The sequence below is a fragment of the Chenopodium album genome, chromosome 12, assembly GCF_948465745.1.
Source record: "Chenopodium album chromosome 12, dcCheAlbu1.1, whole genome shotgun sequence".
In the NCBI taxonomy this organism is placed as follows: Eukaryota; Viridiplantae; Streptophyta; class Magnoliopsida; order Caryophyllales; family Amaranthaceae; genus Chenopodium; species Chenopodium album.
In genome coordinates, this window is record NC_137845.1 from 42,440,645 (window position 1) to 42,466,453 (window position 25,809).

A 25,809-nucleotide genomic window follows, 5' to 3' on the forward strand; every position below is an offset into this window, starting at 1 on the left:
ACCTCGCCACGTATCCAGCTGTAATTTCTCCACATAATAGCTACCATTTTATATATCACGTACTTATCGCCAAAATACAAGGAAATTCTTTTAAATTGCTCTACATATCAGTGAAAAGGAATCACATACACTCTATATATCAGGGAGTAGGAATCATATATACTCTTCAAAAGTTCAATATAATATTTTATGGTGAAACAAGATTCCAAGTTGAGTAGGGAAAATGATAAAATTGCTCTATATATCAGGGAGTAGGAATAATATACGTGAATTGCATGATAAGATAAAAAGTTTACATGGATAACAAGAAGTCAGATAGAACCTCAACCTAGCAGCTCGGTAAGTGAAAGAGAATTCATTCCCCACCAGACATAGGAATAAAACTAAGTTTACAAGGCTGCAAGCAAGTATATCTGTATAAGAGCCTCGTAGAAAGACCAGAAACCCAAGTTTTACAGGAAAGGCGATACTTTAACTACCTCCTATTCCAAAAAGTAATTAATGAAATGCCTTGCGCAGCTAATGACACTCATGTGATGCACAGCTTTCATATTCAACCAATTTAACTGTTATACAGATTAATGTAATTCTCATTACCACAATCTTAGGTAGGCAAAATATTACATTAAACAAATTAAAATTAGATGTTATGTACTTCGTATAAACTTCTTCACCTCTTACCTAATTCAGGCTCATAGTTAACATCCTGTATGCCTTTGGCTTTTTAATTATTCAGAATATTCCAAGATTTCTGATCTTAAAGTCAATTGATTCACAAGGAATGATCAGACCTCAAGAGTCAAGACCATTAAGCTTATACATAAACATTAAACCAAAAAAAAAAAGTGCTCCTCTGGCTTGTTAATATAAAAATATCCCTGGATTTCTTTATCCTTATACTTAAAGTCAATTAACTCACAAGGAATGATCAGTCCTCAAGAACATTAAAAATAATAATAGTAAAAAAAATATTTACAAAAAGGGTGCGGTTCTGATTGCTGAACTTGATAGATAGCAAAACTAAGACACGCTTGAGTAGCTCAAGAACAATTATTATCACTAGAGAACCTTGAAGCAGACTACCCTTTTAAGCTTTACTTAAAAAAAGGTAAAAAATACTTCCTCCGTTTCTATTTAGTTGACGCGTTCAATTAAGGAGAGGAGAGAGAATAAGAGAGAATAATTAATCAAGTGGGATACACTAATAAATGTAAGGTATAAAACTTACCAAAAAAAAAAAAAAAAAAAAAAAAAAAAAAAAAAAAAAAAAACAAAAAACATGCCAACTAAAAATAAACTTCCTAAAAAAAAAATTACGTGTCAACTAAAAAAACAAGGTAAGTAATAATAAGTATTGTATTTAATACTTATATGCTACTACGATGAATCATACAATAAATAATTTTTTCATGTCTTATTGTTATAACATTTACAATAACAATCAAAATTCCTCAAAGGAATGAGCACCTCACTTCACCGAGAATCCTAAATCCAGCAGGATGACGTGCATCATTCTTCCGAAAGAACATAAAATGCAGGTTATATGAAAAAGTCTTATCTGCATTCAAAATATTTTCAAACAAAATTTCTAAATGAAAAAGTCTTATCTGCATTCAAAATAATTTCAATAAAAGTTGGAGGCCTCTAAACTATAACCTCACATCTAGTTACATATTCTCCTCACACCAATGTTTTTTGTTTAAGCCGAGAAATACTCAATGGCTGTAGTGTTTCCAAATTCAGCACAATTGATGGTAACTTATTCCAGATTAGGACTACAATGGACAAACCCATATGCCTGACTAACATATCCTCTACTTAATAATCTAAATCAAGTTCAATTCAGATAATTTTGGGCTAATGAGTTCACACAAAAATAATATGAGTTCATATAAGGTAAGTTCATAGGCAATAAGTTTGTAATTGATATAAATAAGTTCAGGATCATTAAGGGCTATCTATTTCAATAGTCAACTATAACAAGTTTGGAGACAGGCCAATAAGTTCAAATGCTTTAAGTTTATGTCTAATATGTTTGAACAAGTAGAATTCAAGTGAAGAGAACACCCAAAAGTTAGCTTGAGAAAAAAGAAGCAATTGGTATGACTAGCTCTTTTCCTTGCCATAATGACCTATCATTGGCACTTTATATCCAAACATAACATTTTCGAGCTATACTAAAATACTCCCTCCGTCACGGAATAATTGATATAGTATAGTGAAAAAAAATATATCAAATGTTCAATTATTCTAAGACATGAGGAGTTGTGTTGTTTACCTGAATTTCACTTATATTATCCTATCCGGGCTTAGTAGCCCAAAGTATCTTATCTTAACTTAACTTATTAGCCCTTATATTTATTATTATCTTATTGGACCCTATAGACCTTATAAGACCTTACTAAAACTTATTAGCCCTCGCATTGCATTGCATTTAACAAGTCTTTATTTATCTTCTATTATTGGATCTTATTAACCATTACATTATCTTATTTAAACTTATTAATCCTTAACAAAACTTACTCCTAATAGGGTGTACCGTACACCTAAATAACCCAAGGTTAGTTTTTGTTCATCATCATTTGATGATTAAATGAAAAACAATTATCAAAATGGATACAACATACCCATGGGTGTACGCTATACCCGGGTGTATATAACAATCTCTCCAATAAGCCTCAAATAATTGAAAATAAAGTGAGGAGAACAACACCTAAATTTACTACACCCAATTCTACCATGAGAAGAACAGCTCAATTCTCCATTTTTAAGATTCAAATATTCCCTTAGGTTCACTAATCATCCCACAAACAATAGTTCAATGTTACACTTTCGAATGAGTTTAACTAAACTAGATAGCGAATTGAACCCGATATCGGTTTCGTGTACCAAAGCGTACCATCAAATCAAGTAACACTACATATGCACCTCATAGTTGATTGCTTACATTAATCAAATAACAAGCGGGTTTAAAAAATTGGGTTCCTTCCCACGCCAGTAAATAAAAGGCAATAAAGAACTTGGAGAAAACCATCATGAAGCAATGTCAGTGAGCATAAAAAATTCATTAATGGCCCACTAAATTGCTCAAATTATAAACTAATTATCAATAATTCAGAGTTCCAGTTAATACCCACTAATTAAAAGAGCAATCCAATCAACTATAATATGAATTTCAAGACAAATTCTTACGCAACTAATAGTATAAAGAAGAAAGAACAAAGAACAATAAAAGGCAGACAAAGTAATACGAACAATGAAAAGGGTTACAACTTTTACCTAAAAATTGACAAATTTACAGGCGTAGCTAAAAGAAATGGGGTCCATTTAAGACGTTGATGTTCAAGAATTTGTTCGAATTCGAGCATAGTCCAGGAATGTTGGTAGAGTTGTTGATAGCAGATTGATCATCGTCTTTTTCACCGCCATGTGAGGGTAATTTGTTTGTGGAGACGGTGGAAATTCAGATTCTACGCTATCGTCTAGGAATTAACATTTTTTACATTCTACCCTTTGATTATGACTTTGACTTTGGCCGCGTTCGGTGAATAGCTAAAAGCTAAAAGCTGAAGATGAATCTGATTATGGTAGCTGATTTTGACTCGCTGATTGCGTTAACTGATTTGACTATCTTATTTTATTAGCTGATTGCTTAAAAGTGTTTGGTAAATACCTGATAGCTTAAAAGTGATTGAGTATATGAAATGACCAATAAACTAATTGTGGGGTAGGTAGTTTAAGTATGATTTTTAATTAAATGAGGGTATAAGTGTCATTTCACAATAATTAATGAATAATCTAATTGAAAAAGCTCCTATTTCAAAAAGAGCTTATTTAGTGGAATAAGTTCTTCAAATAACCTTCCCACTAAACATCTTGAATTAGCTTATTTAATAGTCAATAAGCTAATATTGGTCAAATAAGCTAATTTTGCTCATGTTTACCAAACACAACCTTTGAATTAGACATTATACTACATGCCTACTGAATTAAGTTGAATAGAACTAAACAGAACTTATTGGAGCTTTACTGAACTGAATAGAGCTGAAATGAATATTTTATGCGAGAAGGAAATAAGGAACTGAAATGAATAGAGCTGAAATGAATATTTTATGAGAGAAGGAAATAAGGAACTGAACTGAACTGATTGGAGTTAAACTGAACTCAAATTAAGCTGAAGAGAATAGACCTTACATCATTACATTAACAGAATTGTGCACGTTATAAGGGGTGAACTTCCGGGTACTTGAAATTAGAACCGGAATCGGTTAGAAATCGGCGGGTCCGAAATCGGAATTGGAACCGATGGTTCCAATTCCAGTAATAAATTAAGGAACCGGTTGCAACCGTTTCCAATTTCAATTCTCGATTTTTTGGATCCGGAACCAATTAGGTACCCGGTTACCCAGTATATATTACATTTAATAAGTTTTCAAAAATAATATTATGTTAGATGTATCTAATTAGTTATATTAAAAAAAATATTATTAATACAAAACATAAATAAAATAACTTAATGCATATATAAATACAAGTGTTAAACGCTAAAAATAAAAATAGACTAAAATCAATACTACGTATTATAATTTATATTATATTTAACAATTATATACATAAGTGGGTACCCGGAATCAAAACCGGTATCCGGTGGTTCCAATTCCAAGTCCAAAATTTTAGGACCGCGTTGAACCAGTTCCAAATTTTAAGACCCGGTCCCAACCAATTTCAGGTCTGAGTCCTAAAATTTTGGCTGAGTACCCGGTTCGCTCACCCCTAGTTATATTTACACAACCATAATTAGATGTGTTAATGGTTGAATATATGCCTCCATAAGCTTGAAAAATAAAATGTTATATGGAATAACTTGACATTTTTATCGACTTCGGGTTAGGTTGAACTACTTCGGTTAGAGAACAAGTTGGATAGATTTTGTTGGTGGATGAGTTTAGGTTGGTTATGAAAATTAGTGGGTCAATTCGATTCGTTTATTTATTGTGTTTTAAATCAGGTCCAATCATTCAGCTATAATTCGGATTGTGATCAGGGTGAGTCATATTAGAAACAAGTTGGTTAAAAATGAATTGAGCCAGATTAATTTGGGTTCTGAGTCATATTAAGTCAGTCATAATTGGTCGAGATTTAATCAAGGTGGATGAATAATACTTGGTTCCAGTTGAAAATTTGAAATAGATCAAGTTAGGTTTAACTCGGTTATAGTGGGTATGGCTACATGAGTCGAATCATAATCTAATAATGTCTTAAATGATTTTGGTTAACCTATAGTATCAGTAAAGAGGGTTCATATGAATCGGTTTATTTACAAAAAAGGTTAATCATGTTCATGAATCTATATCTATATATCTAATAACTATATCTAAAACAAAAAATGTTGACATTACAATTTTCCTTGTAGTAAATTTATAATAAAAATTTTCCCGCCTAATCTAAAACTTAATGTTTTGAAAAATTGTTGGTGGTAAAATAAAAAAATAAAAAAAATTGTTGGTGATAGTTACTAAAATGTGAACCATAGTAGGCGACGATTATCAAAATTTTCTAATATTAACAATAATAATATGTCACACTTACCACCAAATAATATAATTAAACATTGAATGGTTAAACATTTGTTGTTCTTAAAAGTCTTGAGGTGCTCACTTTTCAAACAAGGATACGGGTTTTATACTAATTTTCAACTCACAATTCAAAGACCCAACTTCAAAACCAGTGATGGAACTTGACAAATAAGTAACTAAAAAGCAAGCAAAGAATTGATTTTAAATTCAGGAATGGATTGCATAAATAGGATAATGAAAACACAATCTCAAAAGATATGTAAAGAAGCATATGGAACAAAATGAGTAGAGTGAACATGAAGTAGAAATTGTGCTCTTCGTTTAGACTTTTTGATAAGAGGTTCTCTACATTTTTTCTTCACCTCATACTCACCACACATATTCATATTTGTATTTAATAACCAACTTCTCTTTACAACTTTCTTTGAGGAACATACTGCTCACTGGAACTTAAATAAATTCATCTTCATAGTCAAGTTCTTTGAACGTTTCTTGTTGTTCCTTCTAATATAGCTTCTATGTTAAACCAACCAAATAACACCATAGTCTTTTAGCAAAAGTAAGACAAAAAAATTTCTAGGCTTCCCGTAAGTTTTACAAATCAAAAGGAGTTAGTAATAGTCTTCCAAAAAAACAAGATAAAAAAAACAAAAAAAAAAAAAAACAAAAAAACAAAAAATCAAGTCTATTTTATAATACAAGTACAAGACAACAAAACATCTAATATTCTCCATATATATATATATAAGAAATGATATATTTGATCACCTTCTTTTTTTAAAAACAAGGGTGTCATTGAAATGATTTTGCTTACTAAACTAGAACAATACATTTACATAAAAAAATAATACTTAGGGCCTGTTCATATTTACTTAATTTCAGTTCAGTTTAGCTCCAATCAGTTCAGTTCAGTTCAGTTCAGTTTCAATCAGTTCAGTTCAGTTCAGTTCAGTTCAGCTCTTAATTTCCCTCTCACATAAAATATTCATTTCAGCTTAATTTAGTTCAGTTCAGTTCAGTTCAGTTCCAATCAGTTCAGTTCAGTTCAGTTCAGCTCCAATCAGTTCAGTTCAGTTCAGCTCAGTTCAGTAAATATGAACAGGCCCTTACTCATAACTTGTGTTCCACTACCAAATATGAACCATCTTGATTGCTTGGTTCCTACCACACTCTCCCTGAGTTCCTTACCATTCTTTTTCGTTTTTAAACACTTACTTCTTGTATTTCTTCAACTTCCACCTCAACATGTGTTCACCATACTTCATGTTTCAATTAACCAGGCCCGACCCTTAGCCGATACGGCCTGCACAACCGCTCAGGGACCAAATATTTCTTGGGGCCTCAAATTAATACAATATATACAAATTGTTGTAACCTAAATCTAGTATAATTGACTAATTGTCGTGTCTCAGTCAGCGGTAAATGACTAAATGTGAAGAAGTTTGCTCAAGTTGATGCATGGTTCAATTCCCATTGATTTATTTTTTCAATTTTAGGTTTATATATATATATATATATATATATATATATATATATATATATATATATATATATATATATATATATATATTATTGTTGTCCTTTTTTTTTTTAAATAAGCATTCCTATTTTGGAAGATTGTAACAATATTTTAATACTTTTTTCTCTGGTCTCCTGACTCAATTTTATTTTTTAAAAATATTTTCATTTTTTTTCTCTTTTCTACAATAACCTTTTAATACTTGGATATCAATACTTTTATAATTTCTTTTTTTGTTTTCAGCATGTTTTGCTTGAATATCAATTTCATACATTTATCTCTTTGTTCTAAACCTTCGTGAAAATCAAGCGGAACATTAATTAAAAAAAAACAGAAGGATTATACATTTCATTAAAGAAAGGGCCTATTTTTTTATCAATTGCACAAGACCTTCTTAAAAATTGGGACGACCTTGCATCTAACCACAAAAGGAGAAGAATTATAACTTAAAGCACAAGGAAAATAAGAATAAGAAGTAAGAGAGTATGAATGGAAAGAGTAAATTGGGTGAGTAAGAATCTTCGATTTTTTGGAAATATGAAACAATTAAAGTGCAACACGGACAAACAACTTAGAATTATAGAATAATATTGAATTCGAAAATATATGGCGTGGATGCTTGAAAGTTGGCAAAAGATAGGTTAGTTCCCTCTGTAATTTTAAGCAAGTAAGGTACAAATGGTCTGGGAACTTACATATGTCTTGTTCCTCAAAGTTTCTTCCATTGTTCCTTTGAAAACTTAGTAACTTTGTGTTTGACAAAACCTATAGTTCTATCATGAGACCTCTAATACTCTTAAGCAATTGAGTATGTCTTTTAACACAAGAATTAAGTGTGACACATTAACATTAAGTGCACATATACTTTACTTCAAGTTTAACATGCATAGGAACCCCAACTTGACATTACTTGAGGGAATAATACTTTATACTCATGTTATGAGTCATGAAATCTTGTTCCATTAAGCAATTTACAAGAATATAACAAGCCAAGGAAAACTCATATAAGATAATCAATTCATAATTTTACATATTGCATTCATACTAAAATTTTATTAATTTAACTCATATATAATGACATAATGTGAATAGGAACTCATACCTTACATAGTCTTTGCTATGTAAGGATGTAACTTTAAAACACTAGGTGATTAGGATGGCATACACAAGAGTTCTTTGAAGTTCTAGTTCTATTTCTTTATGACCCTAACTCCAATGTGAACATTATTTTAATTCTACCTCAAGTTCCATTGTAAGTGACTAATGCTTATAAATACATTTTCATCAAAAAATTAGCAAACACCAATGTACAATGACTCATAATTATTATCAATATAATTAAGCACAAGTGCACAACTAATAAGTTAGTTCATCTTGAAAACAAAAATAAACAATTATTTTTAAGTCTAAATTTTCAAGAAGAAATTTGGATAGCATTATATCCTAGAGTATGTTACACATAGACGTCTATTATAAAAAGTCATATAAAAGGCATGCAAGACATCATGTGGTACAGCTCTAATCCCATATGAACAATAAGAACAACTAATATACAATTACCTTAATGTTTAGTTATACGAGAAACAAGTTCCTTAAAAATAATACATACCTTTAGATTGATTATTTCTTTTGAGAAGTAATCTGGCTTTGTTCCTTTCATATGCCTTACTAAATAAGTTTTTTCTAAACACCCTTTTTAAACTTTGACTCCTTTAGAATGTGCTTAATAAATTCCTCTTACATATCTATCATTCAAGCTGCATCTTCAAATGATTTAATGTATGTATAGACGAAACTGTAGTTCCTTATTTCAATGGGATTTTACTGGTATCAATAATTAATTTGATAGTAACATATATTTTATATTTGTTATAGGTATACACTGATTGTGAGCCTTGTTGTGCCCTTTTTTGACGTCCAGCACGTGTACGGCATTCGCTCTTCACCTTTTACGATGGAGAGCACTTTGTATGCCTTGACCACCATGAGGTAATAATTTATTTCTCAATGTCTTGTTTTTTATAGTAATTATTTGTTTTAGAAAGTAATACTCCCTCTGTTTTTTTTATTTGCATCACTTTTCTTTTTGGGGTGTTTTTTTTTAAATACATCACTTCTATATTTGGTAACTTTATAATATATTTTATCATTTTTATCTCTTACTTTTAACATCACTCAACTTATTTTATCATTTCTCTCTCTTCCATAGTTCCCACTAAAATAATAAAAATATGTATCCTCTCTCACATACTTTCTCTTTCATGGTCTTCATCTTACTTTTACAATAGTAATTTATTCATCCACTCACAATATAATATTACTCTCCGAAAACTTTGTGCAATCCAAAGTGATGCAAATAAAAAAAAACGACGGAAGTAATTTTGTTGTTAACACTCATTTAATAAGCTAATTATTCATTCCTTTTGGATTTTGGCTATACGTGTGGTGGATAGCTTACTTACCATCCATCTTGGTAAAAATTTCGATGATTACTTCTTAATTACCTTGTGTATTTTTTGTCACTACTTTTTTTAGGATTCAATTTGAAATCCAAATATTTTATAAGAGCCCATTGAATAATATGAATACACCTTGATTTTTTGCAGATTTGAGTATGTGTTCGCGTCGCGTGTGCACTATTGACACAAAAGGTAAACTTTTAGGAAATACTTATATATATATATATATATATATATATATATATATATATATATATATATATATAAAGTTATATAAAATTATTTACAAATTACATGAAATTATTTACAAATAAATAATTTACCTGAAATTAGTTATTTACAAAGCTATGTTATTAATACGTACCAAATTTAAGTTGAGTCACAAGTCGGTGGAGGGAGATGTGAGTCAAGTCTATGGAGCGGTATGCATAGTCAAGATGTCGAGTAGCCCTAAAATCTCTTCTTTTCCGGTTTCTTCGAGGAATCATTGAGATACTCACTAGAGGTGGATTTGAAACTAGTTGGGAGAACATGGTAAGATTGTTTGAGATAAAGGTGAATTGTGTTTCATTAGTTCTCTATGCTTAGCATGTTTTATGTTTCAATCAACCTTGGATATTTTGGAACGTGCATACCCTTATTGTATAGAAAGTTGTTTATTCATTTGTATTTGATCACTTGTAAAAGTCCATTTCAAAAGCTATTGTTTTACCCTTTTCCTTTTTTATTTTACTTTCTTTTTAATGATTTGCCTCAATTTTACCTTTAAGAGTGATGGGTTAAACTCTTTGGATACCCTTATGAGACCTCACTCGTCCTCATTGGCGACTTTGGGGTTTAAAGGGCTTGTTAAAGCGAAAAACAACCGTGATTCCTACAAAAGTGAGTTTTAGTGTACATTCTTATCCATTTTTTCCTTTTTCTTGTTTGAATAAGTTTTCATCATACTCCTACTTGCTTTTGTTTTTCTCGAGGACAAGCAAAAAATTAGCTTAGGGGAATTTGATGAGTGTCATTTATGGCACTCATTTAGCCTTTTTAGGATGAATTTTAATCGCTTTTATAGCTATTTTATCTCTTTTTCTTTAGTTTTACTTGTTATTTCTCTAGTTTGTGTTTTCCTTAGTTGCTTTCCCGTTTTCTTGCATTTCTTAGTTTATTTTGCCTTTTCTCTTTTATTTGTTTGCTTTTCTTTGATTTCAGGAGATTGGTGATGTCTAAGGAGCTCAATGGCTTTTTCTCAGGATTTGTAAGGCTTAAGATGCAAGTCGGTCTCTCCCTTTTAAGCTCAAGTGCTAAGGGGTGTGTAGGGAATATTTCAAGCATCCCACACTTAAGCCCCACTGTGATCATACACTTAAGTATGGTGGCGTCCAAAGGGAAGGAAGCTAGAGCAAAAGAGTCGCCAACAAGTTTTAGGAACTTGTAAACCATTCACAGGGTGAAGGTTACACCCCTTCACGATCCATGAGATCGCTAACTCCATAGTGGTATGGAACCATGACTGGATATTCAGGGATGAAGGTCCAAATCCAACCTAAAAGAGATTGAACCTGCCCTAAAAATAGGCCTCTACTTTATTCTTCTCATATTCATGTGCGCTTTCTGACTCACATACAATCAATATATTAACCTTAAACCTGTTTAATCTATGTTGGTTGAATATTAATGCACAAACAAAACTATTATTGGTGATCACTTGAATTAAAGTCACATTAGCCTAAATAAAATCATTAATTATCTTATGAAGCGTGATTTTAAGTACAAATTCCCTTTAATCCTGCAAGAGAGGGCGTGATCAAGCAATAACAATAATATCAAGCAACATATAAATTATTAATACAACAAATCATCATCATAATAATAATATTTCCATCAAAGCATAATAATATTATTAGCAAGATCCTAGGCATGATACTAACAAGATTAATAATATAACAAATCCTAGCATGTTACTAAACAATAAAGATCATAGCTTTAGCCCTAACATGATACTAACATGATAGAAGAAATAGAAAGCAACTTAAACATGATACTTGAAATCAATAAATAACATCCTAACATAATATTAGGAATTAAAATAATATAAACATGCTTTATAAAGATATAGAGCAATAAAACAACTTACTTTGTTGCCTCGTATCTCTTTCTTTCACGTCTAGGGCAAAGGCAACTTCGAGCTTGGCTATGTGCGTCTAAGACTCGTTAATGCGGTATTGTATTTTGAAAAGGCTAGGCTTAGAAATCAAGAGAGGGAAGGAAAGAATAAGCTTTAGCTTAAAAAGAGAAAGAATTAGATGATTGTTGATGATTGTTGGTTATTGTTGGTGATTAAAACGGAGGAAAAAGACCCTGTTTATAGAGAAAACATCTAGAACGTTTAGAAAAGAGTCAGAATTCAACTCGAAGTAAAACAGACCCTATCGCGACGCGATAGACCCTATTGCGATGCGACAGGCCTATCTCGTCGCGATAGATTCTCCGCAGCGCGATTGCGCGATCAGGATTAAAATCCCGTACGGAGTCCTTTTCCCAATATAATTAGGTAATTAGACTCCATAATTATCTTAACTAAAATCATCTTTATCTTTTAAAACACTTGTTTTATTCCAAATTAAATTCTTTATATTTTCTAAATAATATAAAAGTTTAATTATTCTTCATAACTCCATTAGAATTTAAAATAACCTTCTAGATTTCTCTAGAGAATTAAAGTAATTCCTAATAAATTTAGGAATAATAATTAATGGGCCCTCCACTTGATCATTTTGAGCCCAATTTAGTATTTTGACCATAACTTCCTCACTATTCATCGGAATTGGGCTCATAATACATCGTTGGAAAGCTCTTTTCAAACCCTATCCAACTACACTGTTATTGGACCCGTATTATGGACCAAACTAAATTGGACAAGATATTTTCCATAAATAAGGTATGAAAAGATATATTTTCGAAAACAGAAAGAAATATTTTTTTAAAAACAGATGCATCATGAGACTCTTTCACATTTCACCTCGCTCGATAATCAAATGACGCGAAAGATATTCATCACTGGGTTTGGTTTTTGGGGAGACACAATCAGGTGTCTATAGAAGCCCCCACTTTGACTGAGTTTGGAGAAACATAAGTTTCGAAAACAAAAGTCAAAGTAGCGCGCGATAGGGACAGTGAATGATTCAGAACGTTCTGCGATCCTAAATCATTCTTGTAACGCCGATACCTACAAACTAGCGTTAGTTTAAAACAGATAAAAGAATTAAGAAACGCGTATCTTGCATCGTCGAGTACATGTCTCTGGGGTAACCGATTTTTAGTGCTGCATTTTGTAACGATCTTCCTCAAGCCAGGGGACATTGTCGAAGACCATTCTACTTGTAACGATCCTCGGTTTTGTTGTTGTGGCGATACCTCGCTGCTGTTGATGCTCACTCGTCTCTGAACAACGGAGCTTCGAATTATATGTCCACGCGTCTCTGAACAAAAGAGCTTGATGATATGTCCACGCGACTCTGAACAAAAGAGCTTTTCACTAGTAGAAAAACTGCTATTTGTAACTGGCGAAATTGACTATTAGTAACTGGCATTGTTGGTTGCTATTGCCACCGTTACAACTAGTGAAAATTATTTGTAACTGGCTAATGTTAGTTACTAGTAATGTACTATTCATAACTGGCTTAACCTAACACTAGTTACAAATAGTCTATTTTCCAAGTTAGAAAGCATACTATTTGTAAGTGGCATTAAATTACACCTGTTACAAATAGAGTATTATTTGTAACTGGCATAACCTAACGCCAGTTACGAATAGTGTTTTTTGTTTAAAAAAATTAAATAAATAAAATGGAAGCAGTTTTTTTTAATGTGAAGACCATAAATTTTATAAAAAACACAATTATCAATCTAACCAATATAAGGCCAAATTTAAGCGACATCTACACATACATCATCAACTCTACAATAATACTACTGAATTGATGTACTTGTAAATTACAAACATGTTGCTCACAATTCATAATAAATGATACTCTACGACTAAAAAAGCTAGTTAGTTAAATGATACAATAGTCAACCTTCAAATTTTGACGATTTTGTCTCTGTCTGCTTCAAATTATTTTCAGCTGTAAAGAACATAAAAGAATAGAGTGATAAGATATGTACAATAAATTATAAACTAAACAAAATATATAGAATGTCTAGTAAAAATCATCCTCTCATAAGCTCGCTCACCTTTTTGAAGGTGCTTGTAGAATAAGCTTGAAATATTATTGATTCCTATATCCAAAATCCACCACCTGTTTCCTCATAGACCAATATCAAAGAATCTCATGAATCGTAGCTCATGGAAAATCTTAAAAAGTTCCAACAATAAAAACAAATTGATTTCTTAACTTTTTAAATCTTTAGAACATTACAAGGCCAATGCAGGGAACTATAAAATGAAATTAATAATCAAGTTGGATGGGAGGGAGAGAACTCCACAGATGCATCCAACAAAGACCACACATAATAAGTTCTACCAAGAGCTATAATGATAAGGAATTTGAAAGCCTAACCCCAAGAATATTCACCTCAATAAGATAAAATTATTAAAATAAGAAAAATGCAACATAAAACTATACAAGTTGATGCTCCATATGATAGGGTCTATCCATAAAAAAAAAAAAAAAAAAAAAAAAAAAAAAAAAAAAAAAAATGATGGGACTAACCTCCACAAAGTATCCCATGAAACCACCAAATTTCAACCATATAGGACAAGTTATCCTATAAGAAAGAGTTTTCTTAGCAGTTTAACAAAATTGTTACTATAAACAAAATGAGGTTATAAAGGACATGTCATCTTACTGTTCTCATGGAAGACTAGAAAGGCAACTAATTAGAAACTCTGTTACTCTGCACATTTTTTATTAAACAAAGAAATCATTATAGGAAATTTAACTCTTTAGGTAGATTCACATCATGAATTATTTATTCTCCACTTCCTGCATTTATCACACTGCAACCATTCATTATCAAGTTTGCATCGAGCATGGTTTTTTTTCTGACACAAATACAAACATAAACTAAGAATATCAAGTTATTCGACTTAAATTGCTGAAAATTCTCATTGGCTTTCAACCACCACTATTTGTCTATGCATACCTTCAACGATATAGCCAGTTAAAGATTGACATAATTACTACTACCGTTTTTTATTATTTACAACTAATTAAGGATTATTATTTGTGAAACGGAGGTAGTATAATACATCAACTTAAAGTAACCTGAAATTAGCATCAACAATCCCATTTACAAAAAACATAAATATTAAGAATAGTATCTAACCAATTTGTCTAGTCAATTGCTAAACTAGCAAAGGAATACTTCTTAGCTTTTACTACAAACCAATTGACCACGTAGAATCTCACTAGATAATACTATACCAGATAATAAAGGGGCAAAATAAAATTGGTTCACAATAGTAAAATATGCAACATTACCAACAAAAAAAAAAATTATCAAAATTACTAAATGATTATGTGATAACTCTTTTTCCCATTAGCCTTAAGCACCGTGTCAAATGATCATTTTTGTAATTAGCCTAAAGCATAATTAAAAATTCCCGTGGTGATTTTAGCAAGTTTCACATCTTTCTTAGACTTAGTAAATAAAGTGACAGTTATATACCTATCAAGTAGTATATATCTAATTCCCATAATGCTAAGATTAAGGTTGTCAAACAATTCTTATGATATGAATACTGACATAGGGGAGTAGCTAGCTTCCCTAAATCGATCTAATAAGAAAGTTAACCGAAAATTGATGTAGTGATATAACTTTATATCATCAAGAGTTTTTAATTATTATATAATTCCATAATTTTTAATATTAATACTCAAGGAGACTGATTGAAAAACAAAAAAAAAAAAAGGCGCAAATACAAAGCATATGTAGAGAAAAAGGAGCTTCTATGTAAAAAGGAGCTATACATTTATGAAAAGAAATGGATACTCAGGGGCGGACAATCAATATCCGGGAATTTCCTTTATAATATTACAAATAAAAATTTCTAGACCCTTCAATTTATCATTATTTGTACCGGTTCACAGAGATATTTTATATCAAAGCAAACTTTTCTCTACAGAAAATCATTAGGAGAGCGGAGAGCCATGAGAGATATCCCAGTAACCCCATCCTCCTTTAGATAAAACTTCAGAGTAAACTTTTTATAAGTATATTACGAAGTATTTAGTCATTTATATCAATTGAGACGTGATATTTATAAGTGATTCCATAGTACGTAGTATCAGATTTCATCAGCTAAATGATATACAGAGAAAGGCCTACTCTTGATCTATATAAATAAGACTTTGGCAGGCTTGATATGATAACTTTCATTACAAAAATCTTGCACCACCATTTGCGTTTACATATCAGCCAATATAATCAGAAATAAAATCTTGTACAAGGATCACAAACATAAATTTGATTTCTTAGTTTTATTCATCTCTACTTCAAGATAAGTAGTCTTACTTAGCTTACTTCATTTGAAAAGTAAGGATAGCAAATCAATCAAGCATATATGCTTGTAGTGCGCTCATAACAAATTGGCAAAACTTTTACTTTTACTAGTAATAAGTTAAATAAAATCTTGAGCAATTGTCAAATTCTAACATGAAACCCCTTAGTTCACCACCACCATCTACTGATCTAACCCTTCCAACCCCCCTTCCTTTTTTTCTTGGTGGTGTTATATATTCTACTAGCATTAGGTCCTCATTCACAACAAATTCATTCATGCGCATCTTCTATTGAGTGCTAATTCACTAGCTATATTTAAACAAATAGAGGAATTTGCACCACAATTAATTGAAATTGAGAATCTTCAATAATATCAATCAATAATCACAAGAGATATACATTTAACCATACCTTATTCGACTTCTCACAGGAATTAGCCCACCATGGCACCCACCCGTTGACAACCTCCCCAACGGCAACCTGCTCTTTTGTGTTTGAAACTTGATCTAACCACCCAACTGCTCAAAAGTTAAATCCCGAATAAATATGATACCCAACTTTGAAACTAGCAATTCAAGTAATAAAACCCCTGTACTTCCATTAAACTATATTAACAAACAAAAGCATAAACCCTAGAATTTCATCTTTTTAGTTTTTTTTTTTTTTTTTGCAGATAATCGCTTAATCATTAAAAAAACAAATTAAGTAGAGATTGAGAGTGTACCTTGATGATATTCTTTGATAACAGAGATTTGGAGTCCTGGAGGGGCTTCAAAGGAATGTCAGTGGAGAGAGAAAAATTAAGGGTGTGTGTGAAAAAATGGGCTAAGTTTGAATGTTTGATACGGTGGGAAGACAGAAGAATACAAGTACTTTCTCAAAATTAAAAAAAAAAAAAAACCAAGAGCATTTAGTAACTAACCTTGATAAAGCCCATTACCATTAATAAGGTCAATAAAGTCTGACTTATTATTTGTAACTGCCTTTTTTATGCTCCTTACTATGTAGTTAATTAGCTTACCATTGACCTACTATTTGTAACTGGCCTTGATTATGCCAGTTATTAATACTAATGTATTTGTAACCCGCACTATCTATGTCAGTTACTAATACTATTATTGTAACTAGCATTGTTTATGTCAGTTACTAATAGGGCGTTACAAATAGCATTTTTTTTACTAGTGTTTGATGAGGGATGTTCACTTGTCTCCGAACAATGGAGCTTAAGGGAGATGTACACGCGTCTCTAAACAAAGAGCTTTGATAGGATGCCACGCGTCTTTGAGCAAAGAGTTTTTATTGAAATGTCCACGCGTCTCTGAACAAAGAGCTTTGAATGATATGCCCACGCATCTCTGAGCAAAAGAGCTTGATTGGAATGTCTACGCGTCTCTGAACACAAGAGCTTTGATTGTTTGTTGAGATCATTCGGTTGGCTGCGAACATGAGCTTCAATGATTGGCTGTATCCTGTAAAATCAAATATTGCCAAAAGACTTTGCTGGTGTTTTTCTTAGGGTTGACCTAAGGCTTGGTGTGCTTGACATTGTGATTGCTTTGACTTGAGGTTGACTCAATGTGATTGACTGACTTGAGGTTGACTCAATGTCACTACTACAAAACCCTTGCTTTTACCACACTTTTTCCGTGTTTTTTCGACACATAAAAGCGTCAAAAAATTTACCACCGACGCTTAACTAAATTATCGGAATTTCACCTGTCGAGATTTTCCGACGCTTTAATTTGTCAATAATACCGACACTTTAATGTATCGGCGATACCTACGCATTAAAGAATCGGGAATCAACATAGCGACACTTTTAAGTGTCGATAAATTTTGGAGGAATATTCCAAATATATTTCCCTCCTTATATTTTTGTCACTTTAAAGTGTCGATAATTTGCTTCCAGACATATGACGCTAAGTTTTATGACATTTTGAACTGTCGGAAAGTTTCCTTTGCATGTCTAGTCAAGAGCTATATGTTGAGAGATCATCACCTTGTAATAAAATTAATAACTGATAATAATTATGTCACATGCATTTTGCATAAAAATATATTAAGAATATAATATAGAATAATAATATTATAAAATTATCAAAAGTACCATTATATCCAAAAGTCATCAAAAGTACCATTATATCCAAAAGTCAAACATACGTAATTGAGATTTAATAAAAGTCTATACAAAAACTAATTTTGCTTCATCTCTATCTATTTATAACAATAGCCAACGAGAACAATTAGATGAACAAAATATGTGCTAGTATTTTCCATGTTAGCCAAGTTCAATCATCAGAGTCTTCCTCATCGCCAATATCTTCATTTGAAGCCCTGCCATTCTAAAAAAAAATTAACGCAAATAATAATTATAAATAAACAAAAAAAAAAGACAAACTTCCATATATATATAAATTACTTTTGTAGCAGCCACCAAAGGTGTTAAAAAAAATTTCTATTGAATACTATAATAAAGTGGAACAAAGCATGTGAATAACCACTGACTTAACATGAAAGACTAAAAAAGAACAGTCCCTAAATGTCAACTTATAACCTGTAAAAGAGGAGATGGGGAAAGCTTGAAAAAATGTCTTCGATTCGTGTGATATAAACAGAGTATGGGAGGGCTAGGAACAATTGGTCTGCTAGGTCCAAGGAAGGGGGGATGGAAGAGAGCAGCATAGCCAAATATTGATTGGTCTTGATCATGTAAAAGAATGAATTATATAAAATCAATAACAAGAAATTCACTGACCTGAGCACTTATTGAGCGTAATGCTGAGCAAGTCGCATCTAACATTTCATTTGAGATATTACCACTTTGCACGACACCTAAAACATCAGTCATTTGAGTTGTCAATCTCATAGGGAGGTCTGTGGTATGCTTCTTATACATTGCAAACTCAACTTTCAGATTTTGGTCTCCATTGTTTCCATTATCAATCGTGACCCCTCTTTTCCGCAATAATGCATGTACTCCAAACACATCATTTCGCTTCACACCAAATCCATAACCTATCGGTCTCTGGTTGGTTTTATCCTTGTCATACATCAATTCATTGAAGATTTCATTCTCTATCTCTACTTGAGGCATTGATGATGATGAATTTGTAACAGTTGACTCTATCTTGGATTTTGCTGTATTCTGCATGAAAGCATTTGTTTAAAAAAATATATATACTAGTAATGACGTTAGATAATTAAAGGTGTAGAATAAAATATGTTACGAAGGAATACAATGAATTCTGCAGTGTTTGTGTTGTTTGGATAAGATCCATCCTTTGGTTTGTGAGTTTTATCAAAAAACTCAAAAGAACCGGGCTCCCTTCCATGCTCGATCTCCTACCATATTATATATAATTTTCAATTATTGTTTTTAAGATCACATATAACAGATTTAAGCATATGTATCATACAAATTCATATCTTGAATTAGCAAAGCTTGTAGCACCGTTTGTGTGAAGATGACCCAAAGAAGCACGAGCTTCTCTTCCAATTTCAGCATATTTCTGACATTATCATAACAAACATAGCTTTATTTTGTTAAATCAAAACCCATTCATGCTACTTGACAAAAGGGAGAAAATAAATTAATAAATGAAAGAATGAAATAAAGAATAAGCGTACCTTGCTTTTGTCTGAATACCAATAGTCGACTAACTCAATCCAATTCTCTCGAACAATCCCTGGTGCGTTGTCATTCTCAATTTCTGTTCTGGTTTGTACAATGGGATTGAAATATCTAGCTTTTAGATCAAACTTCCACTGCCTACGATGCTTACCCACATGCTTAATCATTGCATCATTATAGATCTTACTATCAGGGATGATAAATTTTCCCTGATCAAGATTCATAAAAAATGAATTGTGTAAAAATTTGAAATAGAAAAATATCCTAAACATAGATAAACTTAAATTATATATAAGAGCACTTACACGAATTAATTTAACAATGTCGCCTAGTATTGTTGCATCACCTTTCGCCAATTTACCACTCTGATAGAACAAATATCATCTTTCTTTGCAATATTTGATATAAACTTCTCAAGAACTGATCCATCCTTTCAAATTGGTTGGTAGTATCTGTTGAATGTAACCTCAAATCTAACACCATTTTCAAGAAACCATACATCATTTGGCTGTATAGACCCACTCCATAATTGCACATTTCCTTCAGAATCTGAAAAAAAATGGAATATATATAAAATAGAATAATTTTGTGAAGCTACAACAAAATTACAACGGCACCAGATACAATGTTATCAACAATATAGCAGCAACAACATTATAGTGACAAAAACAACCTGATTTAGCACCAGAAACATCATTCTAACAATAAAAAAAAAAAAAAAAAGATACACAACTAACAGCCCAGCAGCAAAAACACTAGTATAACAACACCAACAACAAAAACTCATGTAAATTCATTTACCTATTGCACGAACATCCTCCCTTTCATCGAAATTAATATCATCACTCCAATCGCGTGCTTCTTCATTAGTAGTAGAGTTGGCATTGACTGGAATGGAGCGTCTCATTCTTTTTGCATTCCTCCTAGAACCTTCACCATTTTCATGCTCTTCATTATCCACATTATGAGAAGAATTGTCACCAGAATTCATTTGTGATTCACTGTAGTTATTGGGAGCTTGTTGACTTGACCCATTGGAAGTAAGATTAGTAGTTTCATCTGCTTCCAAGTGATGATGTGATTGATGATCCAAAATAGGAGTAGAAGTGTTTCTGGTTCTTTTGCTTCGAAACATATCTCAACTGTTTATACAAATAACAAGATATTATTTTCCATATAAAAGAAAATAAGAAAATTAGACACAAAAAAAAAAAAAAAAAAAAAAAAAAAAAAAAAAAAAAAAACCTTGATTAAAAAAAAAAAATTAACTTAAAGGTACAATCATATAGAAATATATTATGTTCCATATAATAGAAACATAAACAAGCCAACCAGACATAATAACCATGATTTTAAAGAAAATTCAACTGAAAGGTACATTACACAAGAACAAAAGATCAAGAATGTAATGCTAACATATTGATTATTCATCTCCAAAGTCAAACAAGTCCCTAGGCTTAGATTCTATGACATGTAACCACCCCTTTTGAATCTCATCTTCAACAAAAAAAACTTGTTTTTCCTGAGATGAGAAGATAAAAGGATCATCTTGCAACATTCGTCCATTATGCATCAACTTAGAGAAGTTCACTGAAGTAGCACCATTTCCATACTTTTTTAAGCCCTTACTAATATCTGCCCAGCCACAGTGAAACACCACAACTCTATAAGTCCCATTATAACTCAATTCATATATGTTAGTGACTTTTCCATAATAAAATTGGCCATCTGTCTCAACCATAACTCCCGAATTTAGTGTCTTGCGATATCGTTCATGGTTTACTGTAAGGAACTTGTAACCATTGATTGCAAAGCCCTTATACGCAATAACACGGTCGTATAAACCACTAGCCAAAGCTTTCTTTAGCTTCCCTTGCTCAGTGCTACAATCTATGTTATGTACCTATAATGACAAAGTAACTAGTAAAGTAAGTATTATATTAGATAATCAATGTTTCTAATGTAAACCATATACTTTAATTTGTAAATATATACAACCTGGCCTTTGAGCCAATCAGAGAATTCTTTAATGATCCAATCATACTCTATTCTTGAGTCACCACGTACTCCTCTAAATCGATTCTCTCGTCGCTTTGCCCGTAAGAACTCAATGTAAAATATCAAAATAATAATTTTATAGTAGTCACACTATAGAAAGAAAAAGATATTAAGATATTTATCTTAATACTTACTCACTAAATTCTGCCATCTCGTCACAATGAAGAAGAATATAGCGATGTGCTTGCTCTAAACTTTTAGCATCTAAACGAGCATTTTTCTTCGCTCCAATGACTCGACCACCAGAATTAAATAAGTATGCACTTGTGTCGAGAATATGATCATCATTTCTCTTTAGCCTATTAAGTTCTTCCAAGTATCTAGAACAGAAGTTAATGGTCTCTTCTAAACGATAGCCTTCTGCAATTGACCCTTCTGGTCGAGCTTTGTTACTAACAAATGATTTCAGATGGGCCAAATACCTACTGAATATAATCTAAGCATGAGAACTATGATTATATATAAGTAATGGATAATTAAAATATATAGGTTTAAATCTCTAACCTTTCAATGGGATACATCCACCTATAATGAACTGGTCCACCAAGCTTGGCCTCCTCTACCAAATGAATGACTAAATAAACCATGATTGTAAAAAAAGTTGGCACAAAATCTATCTCCATCTTATAAAGAGTTAAAACAATTTTGGTTTGTATCTTATCTAACACATTCACATCAAGAGTTGTAAAGCACACAATTTTGAAAAAAGATGATAAGTCTGACACCAAATCAGCAATTTCTGTAGCTCTTGATGCTCGTAGAGCTACTGGTAAAAGATCTTGCATAATAACATGGTTGTCATGGCTCTTTAAATTCTGAAGTTTCTTTTGTTTCATGTTCACACATCGAGAGAGATTAGAACAATATCCATCTGAAACACTTAGTTTCTCGAATACTCTCAAGAATCGTTCTTTGTCATCTTCAGACATGGAGTAAGAAGCAGGAGGCATAACTGATTGCCCATTAGGATTAGTTTGAATCCAAAGGTGTGGCTTAATTCCAACCTCTTTCATAGCCTTTCTAACTTTGTCATTATCCCTGCTTTTCTTATCTATATCTAGTAAGGTGGACAAAAAATTATCACACACATTTTTTTCAATGTGCATCACATCTAAATTATGTCGTAGAGTGTTATGCTTCCAATAAGGCAAATCAAAAAATTTGCTCTTTTTAGTCCACAAAGCACCATCACCTTCATCATCATCATCACCATCATCATCCTCTTGTCTTGCTCTCTTTTTCTTGGATTTTTCAGTCCTTGTTCCATATGTATATGCAACCCCTTGTTGTTGAATTCGAACTTCAGTGCCTGATTGACGGGTTGGAGCAACACCATACTCTTGTTTCCCATCAAACAAATGGGCTCGAGAACAATATGGGTGATCAATGGGCAACCACTTGCGATATCCTTTGTAACATATCTTACCAGCTAGCTTCTCTGTACAAGTGTCCATAGCACATGATGGGCATGCATGATAGCCTTTTGTGCTCCACCCTGATAACATTGCATATGCTGGAAAATCGTTGATTGTCCACATCAAAGTAGCACGTAACTTAAAATTTTGTTTTTTGTAAGCATCAAAAGCATCTACTCCTTCCCATAATAATTTCAAATCATCCACTAATGGTTGCAAAAAGACATCAATGTCAATTCCTGGACTTGATTTCCCAGGAATAATTGAGGAAAGGATAATTGAGGAACGTTTCATACATAGCCATGGAGGAAGATTGTAAATCATCAATACAACTGGCCATGTACTATATGTGGTATTCATTAGACGATAAGGATTAAACCCATCACTAGCAAGTCCCAACCTTATGCTTCGAGGATCAGAAGAAAAATCCCGATATTTATCATCAAAGTCTTTCCATGCTGAACCATCTGCAGGATGCCTTAGTATCCTTTCCTTTTTATCGCGATCCTTGTCATGCCATATCATATCTTCTGCTGTCTTAGATGACATGAAAAGTCTTTTCAACCTCGGGATTAAAGGGAAATATCTAAATACCTTTACAGGTTCATTTTTTTCGTATCATTACCTTCCCTGCCACTAGTATTGCCTTCTTTAGACTTTGTTGTCTTCCATCTCGAAGCATGGCATACAGGACATTCATCCTTGTCCGAAAATTCACCTCGATAAAGAATGCAATTATTCGGGCAAGCATCAATTTTTTCATATCCAAGACCCAGTCATTAATCATTTTCTTGGATTCATAATAGGATGATGGAAACTCCATAATTTGAGGAAATGCTTCAATTAGAAGTTCAAGAATCATTGTAAAGGATTTAGCAGACAAATGATGCATACACTTTATGTGAAACATACGCAAAAGAAAAGAAAGTTTAGAGAATGTCCTGCATCCAGCATATAAATCCTTATTTGAAGCTTCTAATAATCTGTTGAATTTATCCTTTTCTTTGTCATTCATTACTTGTGTCGGGATAGGGTGGGTTCTTGAATTGAGGAATGGTCAGAAGAGTTAGGCTCAATTTGATCTTCTAACCTTTGATCAATTGATCCATCATGCTGCATAGGTTCATTCACATAGGGAATATTACACCAAAAGCATCTCCTAACAAGCCGCTCATATCATCTTGACCTACAACCCCATGTTGCTCAATTTGAGCCCCTGACTAGTACTTCTAGTAAGATCACCAGCCAACCTACGCTGATCACTTAACATGCGCTCAAGAGCACCTCCTTTACCATGAAAAATCCATTTCTTATACTCCTTGTCAAAACCTTTAAACAAAATATGCTCTTCTATTTCATGTATTGCCAACCATTTTTTAACCCTACATTTCTTACAAGGGCATAGAGATTTTCCTTCTACAAGCCCTTCATTAGCTAACTCAATAAATTTAATAGTTCCGACACGATAAGTTGGATGGTTGTTTGGCAATTCAATCCAACTTGTATCCATATCCATGTTTTCCAAATAAGATTATCCTTACATAGAAAAAAATTAAAGTAAATAAAAAAAAATAAATAACATTAAAGCGTAGATATCTAACTTAGCTACTATATTATTAACAAGTAATACCAACAAATATTGGACTTAAGCACATAAAAAAAAAAATAAATAAATAAAAAAAAATAAATAAAAAAAAGAGAGTATTACAGTGGTAACATCAAATCTTCTTAACAAGCAACCACTAACAACAATACATATACAAGCTAAGGAATGAACTAAACTTTCACAATTAATAAAATAATAAATAACTTGGACTAACCATTATCATCAACTTATCAAACAAAACTAATGACATTGAACTAAACATAAAAATCTATTAGAATTTGTGCACAAAAAAAATTTATAAAATTAAGGAAATCATGCATAATTGAAGTAAAATAAGCCATATCATTTTTCCGACACAAAAATCAAAACAGCAACACTGAGAATACTACTAGACTTGCAATTTTAAGGCTTAATTTTATATATGATGTCCTCAACAAAATTTTTATTTCTACTATAATGTGATAAATAAAATATTGGCATTGTAAATAAGTTACAAATAACACATACCAAATTAGGAACTAGGAAGTTGTACAGTCTCTACACAGCTGCAGTAAGAATCCTTCTGAACTTTCTCCCCGTATTGAATCAACACGCGTAAAATAAATCTGTATTACAGTGCAACACAACTATAAAGAGTTTGTTGTTCTGTATAATTTTATACTTGGCTAGATTATACAAAACAAGTTCTTGATTCATGTTTCCTAACCATCAACCTATATTATCAAAGTGCATAATTCCTCTGTTTCGTTCAAATTATAGGTTGTCTATTTGTCATAAAGCAAATTAGTCCTACCTTATGTGGTATATTTTTATTTGGCTACTATTATTTGCAGTCTTTCTTAATACCCATTACTAGGGGTGCTTATCGAGCGAGTCGATTACAAGATGGGGGTTGCTCGACTTAACTCGAAAACTTTTTACATGTGCTCAACTCGTGCTCGCTAAAGTTTCGAGCAAATAAAACCTGCTCGACTCGTGCTCGTTAAAGTTTCGAGTCGAGTCGAGTAGCTCACAATCTGCTCGTTAAAATTTTGGTCCTTCTATTAT

At 32.1% G+C, this 25,809-nt stretch overlaps 3 protein-coding genes and 1 long non-coding RNA gene across 5 annotated transcripts; all 4 read right to left on the bottom strand.

Annotated features, from left to right (window-relative positions):
• Positions 1–13,455: 13,455 nt before the first annotated feature.
• LOC145572412 (uncharacterized) lies at positions 13,456–16,894 on the bottom strand. The gene is made up of 4 exons (XR_014096831.1): positions 16,777–16,894; positions 16,464–16,570; positions 13,782–13,846; positions 13,456–13,672 (listed from the first exon to the last, which is right to left on the bottom strand). It is a non-coding gene; the product is annotated as an uncharacterized LOC145572412 (long non-coding RNA).
• Positions 16,895–18,116: 1,222 nt separating this feature from the next.
• LOC145572413 (uncharacterized) lies at positions 18,117–19,850 on the bottom strand. 2 transcript variants are annotated; one of them, XR_014096832.1, is made up of 4 exons: positions 19,469–19,850; positions 19,290–19,394; positions 18,808–19,197; positions 18,117–18,386 (listed from the first exon to the last, which is right to left on the bottom strand). XR_014096832.1 is itself a non-coding variant. In XM_081631386.1 (4 exons), exons 3-4 carry the CDS (start codon positions 19,144–19,146, stop codon positions 18,341–18,343), a joined length of 393 nt encoding a protein of 130 aa, XP_081487512.1. In that variant the 5' UTR covers positions 19,147–19,197; positions 19,290–19,394; positions 19,469–19,850; the 3' UTR covers positions 18,117–18,340. The 2 variants fall into 2 exon arrangements, 1 of the variants encoding a protein (XP_081487512.1); XM_081631386.1 differs by having other exon boundaries at positions 18,117–18,394.
• A 165-nt stretch (positions 19,851–20,015) lies between these two features.
• LOC145571191 (uncharacterized) lies at positions 20,016–20,818 on the bottom strand. The gene is made up of 2 exons (XM_081630263.1): positions 20,485–20,818; positions 20,016–20,232 (listed from the first exon to the last, which is right to left on the bottom strand). The coding sequence occupies exons 1-2, from the start codon at positions 20,816–20,818 to the stop codon at positions 20,117–20,119; spliced, it is 450 nt and encodes a 149-aa protein (XP_081486389.1). The 3' UTR covers positions 20,016–20,116.
• A 288-nt stretch (positions 20,819–21,106) lies between these two features.
• LOC145571192 (uncharacterized) lies at positions 21,107–24,171 on the bottom strand. The gene is made up of 5 exons (XM_081630264.1): positions 23,782–24,171; positions 22,246–23,693; positions 21,890–22,163; positions 21,682–21,831; positions 21,107–21,586 (listed from the first exon to the last, which is right to left on the bottom strand). Exons 1-5 carry the CDS (start codon positions 24,169–24,171, stop codon positions 21,107–21,109), a joined length of 2,742 nt encoding a protein of 913 aa, XP_081486390.1.
• Between the last annotated feature and the right edge of the window lie 1,638 nt (positions 24,172–25,809).